This window comes from Cryptomeria japonica, chromosome 4, assembly GCF_030272615.1.
Source record: "Cryptomeria japonica chromosome 4, Sugi_1.0, whole genome shotgun sequence".
In the NCBI taxonomy this organism is placed as follows: Eukaryota; Viridiplantae; Streptophyta; class Pinopsida; order Cupressales; family Cupressaceae; genus Cryptomeria; species Cryptomeria japonica.
In genome coordinates this window covers 659,268,721-659,276,184 of record NC_081408.1, presented here as the reverse complement: position 1 = coordinate 659,276,184, position 7,464 = coordinate 659,268,721, and the positions used below count along the sequence as shown (strand labels likewise).

At 38.6% G+C, this 7,464-nt stretch overlaps 1 protein-coding gene across 1 annotated transcript; it reads right to left on the bottom strand.

Moving 5' to 3' along the window:
- Window positions 1-682: 682 nt before the first annotated feature.
- LOC131061792 (uncharacterized) lies at window positions 683-3,017 on the bottom strand. The gene is made up of 3 exons (XM_057995623.2): window positions 2,240-3,017; window positions 1,561-2,045; window positions 683-1,442 (listed from the first exon to the last, which is right to left on the bottom strand). The coding sequence occupies exons 1-3, from the start codon at window positions 2,700-2,702 to the stop codon at window positions 819-821; spliced, it is 1,572 nt and encodes a 523-aa protein (XP_057851606.1). The 5' UTR covers window positions 2,703-3,017; the 3' UTR covers window positions 683-818.
- Between the last annotated feature and the right edge of the window lie 4,447 nt (window positions 3,018-7,464).

The window sequence follows — 7,464 nt, the reverse complement described above, 5'->3', positions numbered from 1 at the left end:
TGCACCTTCACTCTTCTATAATTTAATATGATCTACCAATAACTTTATATCTTTCCAAACTTAAGTTTTAACAAATGCTACAAACTTTATCAATGTTGTATTTAAGAAAAAAATACTATCACCTTTCTTCTTTGATGAGGTTACAATAATAGTTTTGGATACACACTTTCTTCTAAAGCTACAACCTCTTCTCTCTTGTCTTTTACACTTGTAATCTTTTTCTCAAATTTATGAATTACTTGTAAACTTTTACTTCTTCGAAATCTTTGATCAACCATTCTTCTTGTATCTAGCATAGCTTAGGATACTCCGACCTCTCCTTTCAAAAATAACTCCACACACAAGATTATGATATATTTCCTTCAACAATTGTGGTAACAATTATCTTCAACAATAACAATGTCTTTTAAATAATTTCCAATTAACACTTCAATCTTTCACCTATTATCTTCGTAGGCCTACTTTGTCACCTTTGTTGGCAAGACAAAGGTGTGATGGATGAATGAATACTGCAACTTCAACCTGTAGCTTTACTCCGTCTAATAAATACATCCAATGGATAGCCTTTAATCTCCTCTGTTCACTCAACCTTTGTAAAATAAAATTTGAATGTGTTCACACTTTTGAGATTGATGACAGTCATGGGAATCTTTCTTCAAATGATTTAAAAGGAAAAGAAAAATAAATCCAACTTCGGCACAATTTTCATTTTGTTTTTCCAGCTACAACTGAACTACATATTAAGCCTTGTTCACAACTGGCAAACATACTTGAACGAACTACAAGTAGAAGAATATTAGTTGCAAGTAAAATGTAGATTAATATTGAATTCTTTGAAGACCCCATGGCGTGTCTTTGTGGCCTAGGGCTACCATCAACTGGACAAAGGAGTCCAATATAACGTAACGGACATAGAATTTATGTTCCTTGAACATGTACAATTTTCCACTGAAAGAAAATAACCAGATCGCTACAGGAAGAATGCAAACCATAAGCCATACAAGTGCTGTTAGCCATGGGCACTTGGGTGCCACAACCAAGTGAATTGCTGCACCAAATGTGAATGCAAGTGACACTAAAGCTATCCATAATGCGTTGAAACTGAAACCTGTAAGCAGGGGATCTTCTGTTCCGTTGCCCAGAAGTGCATAGAAGAGGAGAACGGCTGATGAAATAGAAAAACAGAGCGCCAAAGTATCAGATAGCACAAACACCTTGAAGATGAATGCATCAATCAGTGCGGGAGTTGGGTCATGAGATTGAAGGCCTCCTGGCAGAGTAAAAGCAACTGTGAAAGCTACTGTTGCAATTAGCACTGCATTTATTGATATAATTTCAGTTTTCCACTTTGATTTTTCAAAGATGGATGGAAATTTATTTGTTGTTTCATCTTGGAACATGATCTTCCGAGTTGCACCACATCTGAGAAGATAGTTTCTAATCTGCAGCAAAATCGATGTCTTTTAATTTGACATCTTGGACTAAATTTTAATACCACAATCTTCTACAGCTAGATAAATTCAAAGAGCTTATGAAGCTTTTTTTTTATAGATGACTTACCCCAATAAATAGTTGTGGATCTTCCTCTATCTTTTGTATGGCCAAGTCTAATGCCGTATGTCCATTGTTGTCAGCACAGTCAACCAAGTTCTTTTCCATGACGGAGGATATTATAGTTTTGAGACTATATCCAACCCTGTAAAATATTTTTGATGCATTCATCACAGCCAGATGAAGAGCATTTCGGCCATCATTGTCTACCATTTCGATGCAAAGATTGTTATGTTGTAATATCTTTTCCACTAAATATGCATTCCCTTCTTTCGCTGCTATATGAAGTGCTGTTTGCCCTTTTTTGTCCACTCTGCAACATAAATCTCCATCATGTTTCAAAAGAATTTCCCCAATCTGGCTAATTCTCTTCAATTTCAGCTGTGAAATCGGAAGCACTGCTGGAATTAATGCGGCTATGTGGAGTGGTGTTCTACCATGCTCATCTGCGATTCTAGTAATTCCAGGTCTCTGCAAAAGTTTCTCAATTACATCTGCAAATTTGGAAAAGTTATAAACAGAATAAAACCCTACGAAAGAGTGGAAAAGGGGGTTCCAGAGAAAACCCTAAAAAAGGGGATTCCAGACAAAACCCTTAAAAAGGGGATTCCAGACAAAACCCTAAAAGTTAATCTGTTAAAATGCTGTTTCATTAACACAATGCAGGCATAGAGAAAGGGCAAGCTACCTTTGTGTTGTCTGAAGACGGCACGATGAAGAGGTGTTTGGCCATCGGTTCTGGTGTAGCCCTCATCAGGCATAAAATGCAACAATTTATTAACGATTCTAGTATGCCCTTCCTCAGCAGCCTTGAACAAGGCAGTTTCACCATGGCAATTCTTAACCTGCGCCAGATTACAGTCTTCCTTCAATAGAAGCTCCACCACACTCTCATGTCCTCCCTGTGCTGCATCGTGAAGGGCCGTATTTCCCTCTTTATTAACTGCTCCCAAAAATTGATGCCCTACCTCAATATCTGCTTTGAATATTTCAACCAATTTCATGACGAAGCTCACATGGCCATTGGAGGCAGCTATGTGCAGTGCCGTGTTTTTCTGAGGGCTAACCCTCTCGAGAATTTGATAGGAAGGAAACTTGCCAAGTGCGTGAATTTTCCCCCTTTTCGCAGCTTTGTAGAGCTCTGGATCCATTACTCTCTAAAGATAATGGATTCTCCTTTCCGTGGGGCGAATTTAGACAATCGCACTCATATTTCCCTTCGACCGCGAATTACTCCCGCTCCCGTATAAACTTGGCTAGATCTGAAATTTCCATGAAAAGTCCATGAAAATTGGACTTTTGTTTCTGGATTTTCCACGAACATACATAACAATAGCATTAAATTCTTGCTGGGACTGAAAATCTAGGTGCAGTCGAGTCACGTACAACCAGTCAATGGACGACCGATTTACAATATTCGTGGAACATTCAGAAATAATAGTCCAATCTTCATAAGACTTTTCAAATGAATGAACAGACAACGACATTGTTAACCCAAACAAAGTTTATGCGCGTTTAAATTTGTGGCCAATTGAATTTAAGCATAAATATGAGGGCGAAGTTAGTGGCATGAGGCGAATACAAATAAATCGGAGCGTTGAATACTCTCTACACCTACTTACCTTACTTCATAGTCATTAGTGGACAATTGGCGTTCACTAATTGATTTATTTAGCAATGGAACATAGTATATAGTTAATATTTATTAAATTGGTCGGTGGTCATAGCCTTTCAAAAGGAATCTTCATTTGGCTGGAAATAACTAGTCAAATTGTAATATTCCAATTCATATATCTCAAATATTATTATATTTTTTAAAATCAAAAGTTGTTATTCATTCATTTTATATTTAGATATCTATTTATTATAAAGGAGTAGATGGACAACCTGAGATCAACAGTCCACATTTTTCAATAGATGTGCAAGACGATTAGAATGCATTTAGCCATTGGATTCAGATTTACTTTCGCCGATAGATTTCTTCCTTTATTGACTGTTTATTTCTTTTTCTTCACGTCCCTGCCATTTATTTTTTCGTTTCCCCATCTAGGTGAGCTAAGTGGACCATTCATTCTAATGAGATATGGGTTCTTCTGACTACTCGTGAAACACAGGTCAATGAGTTTGACTCAACAACTACATAGTTGAACCCTGATAGCAATATCATAGTTTGACTTGTTGTGGAAAATACCTACTACTTATCGATTGATGACCTAAAGGGTCTCTATAATGAATAGTTCATAAGGCACAACGCTTGCTGAAGGTTTTGCAAATGGGGTTGCAAGCTAAGTGGGTTTAACCTTGGAGGGAACTTTGTGGTTAAGCGCGCTTGAGTTGGAGTAATACTGGGATGGGTGACCTCTTGGGAAGGCCCAATGCTTCACCCTTGTGAGCATCAGCTAGATGCAATGAGTGCTAAGTGGACCATTCATTCTCATGACAGATGGGTTCTTGTGAACCATTACTCATGAAACAGGGGTAAATGAGTTTGACATAAAAACTACACAGTCGAACCCTAATAGCAATATCATAGTTTGACTTGTTGTGGAAAATACCTCCTTTTATCAATTGATGAGCTAAAGGGTCTCTATAATGAATGGTTCATAAGGCACAACACTTGTTGAAGGTAAATTGCAAATGGGGTTGCAAGTTAAGTGGGTTTAACCTTGGAGGGAACTCCATGGTTAAGTGCGCTTGAATTGGAGTAGTATTGGGATGGGTGATCTCATGAGAAGGCCCAATGTTTCACCCCTGTGAGCATCACCTAGATGAAATGAGTGCTAAGTGGACCATTCATTCTTATGAGAAATGGGTTCTTGTGATCCACTACTCATGAAAAACGGGTCAATGAGTTTGAATAAAAAACTACACAGCCGAACCCTGAAAGCAATATCATAATTTGACTTGCTATGGAAAATACCTCCTTTTATCAATTGATGAGCTAAAGGGTCTCTATAATGAATGGTTCATAACACACAACACTTGCTGAAGGTTTTGTAAATGGGGTTGCAAGCTAAGTGGGTTTAACCTTGGAGGGAACTCTATGGTTAAGCGCGCTTGAGTAGGAGTAGTATTGGGATGGGTGACCCCTTGGGAAGGCCCAATGCTTCACCCCTATGAGAATCACTTAGATGCAATGAGTGCTAAGAGGACCATTCATTCTCATGAGAAATGGGTTCTTGTGAACCACTACTCATGAAACACGGGTCAATGAGTTTGACTCAAAAACTACACAATTGAACCTTGATAGCAATATCATAGTTTGACTTGCTATGGAAAATATCTCTTGTTTATCAATTGATGAGCTAAAGGGTCTCTATAATGAATGGTTCATAAGACACAACACTTGCTGAAGGTTTTGTAAATTGGGTTGCAAGCTAAGTGGGTTTAACCTTGGAGGGAACTCCATGGTTAAGCGTGCTTGAGTTGGAGTAGTACTGGGATGGGTGACCTCCTAGGAAGGCCCAATGCTTCACCCCTATGAGCATCACCTAGATGCAATGAGTACTAAGTGGACTGTTCATTCTCATTAGAGATGGGTTCTTGTGAACCACTACTCATGAAACACAGGTCAATGAGTTTGACTCAAAAACTACACAGTTGAACCCTGACAGCAATATCCTAGTTTGATTGTTGTGGAAAATACCTCCTACTTATCAATTGTTGAGATAACGGATCTCTACAATGAATAGTTCATAAGGCACAACACTTGCTGAAGGTTTTGCAAATGGGGTTGCAAGCTAAGTGGGTTTAACCTTAGAGGGAACTTGGTAGTTAAGCGCGCTTGAGTTGGAGTAGTATTGGGATGGGTGACCTCCTGGGAAGGCCCAATGATTCACCCTTGTGAGCATCATCTAGATGCAATGAGTGCTAAGTGGACCATTCATTCTCATGAGAGATGGGTTCTTGTGAACGACTACTCATGAGACACAGGTTAATGAGTTTGAGTCAAAAATTATATAGTTGAACCCTGATAGCAATATCCTAGTTTGACTTGTTGTGGAAAATACCTCCTACTTATCAATATTTTATCTTTTTAAAAGATTTTATTTTATTTTTAACTCTTAAAATTTGATTTTATTTGTAAAGGTTTAAAATTGGTAGTGTAGGATTGATTATTGATTAGTGGTTTATTGGCAGTTGTATAAATATTCTTAGCTTGAAGATCTTGGTTTCACTTAATATTGTAAGAATTGGCTATGGAGATAGCCACCCAAGATCTAGAGGCCTATTAAATAGCACAATAAAAAGAGAGAACAATAGAGATAGAATAAACTGTATTCTCATCAATGATTGAAGAAGATGGATCATTCATACAATGTACATGAGCCTGCTTATATAGGCAAGGCAAAAGGGTTCATGAGAGAACACAATCATGACATGTGGCCCAATGAGATGCAAAGGTAGGTAGAGGTAGGTAGGAGAAAATAATAGACAATTCCACTAAAGGTGGATCACCCATTGAAGGTAGAATTATCATTCCACAATAAGTGGGTATGAAAATGTGATAAGAAGATAACACCACCAAAGGTGGAATTTCTCTTATAACCATATTCCTTAGATATGACATTCTCTAAGTGTCTCCTATTCAATTACTATGATTTGCATTATCCTAAGTTAGCTTAAGTACAATGTAATTACATGAGACAAATTACACCAACACCCCCCTGAGTGCAATTTAGGGGAATGTAGACTCAAGTTAACATTGCAAGATGTGTCTCAACAGTAAGGAAGAGTATAATGTTTTAAGGAGCTGGAACATCATAGCCCACATGGACAATAATACCAATCAACTCAAAAGAAGGATGTGGTGCTGGTCTTTTCCTCCCAATGATTGGATTAAGGCTAACTTTGATGGGGCTGCTAAAGGGAACCCAGGGCCAGCTAGTTGTGGTGGAGTTATCCAGAATAGTGCTGGCTTTTGCATGGGGGCGGTGGCCTTCCCCTTGGGGAACCAAACAAATTACTTGGCTAAAGCTATGGGCGCCCTCCAAGCTATTAAATTAGCACATCAACTTGGAGCAAAATTTTTATGGCTAGAGGGGGATTCTAAAAATATTATCAATTGCCTCCTTGGTAAGCAACAACCTTCGTGGATGATTAAAAATATCATTGATATGGCCAGGGAGATGCTTGAGGGATTCAACCAGTGTTACATTTATCATGATTATAGAAAGTCCAACAAGAGTGTTGATTGGGTTGTCAATGAGGCAGTATGGAGCAGGCAAATCAAGATTTGGTATGGAGAGGGGGAGCTCCCTCAAGTGGCACGTGAGATTTTAAATTATGAAAGATATCATGGAAAACAAGGCAGGATTTGATATCATTTCTAGAAATGGTAGGGGTGGTCGTGGTATCATGAAACGATATCGTAAGCAACCGAGCGGGAGGTACATTATTAATTGCCATATCATCTCACATGCTTTATGGGTGCTTCTTTCCATTTGGAGTGGAATCTTAAGAAATATCTATTTGCTTCTAGAGGCTTCTTCCCTACTAAAAAGAAAGTCCACAGAGAAGAGTGAAATTTGTTGGAATTTACATTCGACTAATATCGATAAGAAGATGGGGGGAAATCGCAAGCGCATGGAGGCTACAAAAAATGATAAATGGTGGGACCATCCCCAGGTTTGGGCTGTGCTGCAAGCAACAAAAATGACAGATTACATGGAGAGAATGCAAGAAAGAAGGCCGAAAATCACTAGGATTTTCAAAAAGGGGTCGAATAAGGGCACCCTAACCATTGGCAGTAGGAAGGTTAAGGTTAATGAAACCATGATTGCTGAGGCTATGGGTCTGTCGATGGATGAAATCAAATCCTACAGGGACCGAAAGCTGTCAGATGTTGTTTTGAATAAATTCCCCAAAGAGTAGGAGGAGAAAGCAAAAATGGTGAAGGGAAGCCACACTTAC

What these genes read in the sequence shown, in the direction of transcription:
- LOC131061792 (XM_057995623.2), bottom strand. Translation starts at nt 2,702, where the DNA reads ATGGATCCAGAGCTCTACAAAGCTGCGAAAAGGGGGAAAATTCACGCA. An exon ending in CGTCTTCAGACAACACAAAG is followed by an intron (nt 2,046 to 2,239) that starts GTAGCTTGCCCT and finishes CCAAATTTGCAG; the next exon opens with ATGTAATTGAGAAACTTTTG. An exon ending in ATCCACAACTATTTATTGGG is followed by an intron (nt 1,443 to 1,560) that starts GTAAGTCATCTA and finishes ATTTTGCTGCAG; the next exon opens with ATTAGAAACTATCTTCTCAG.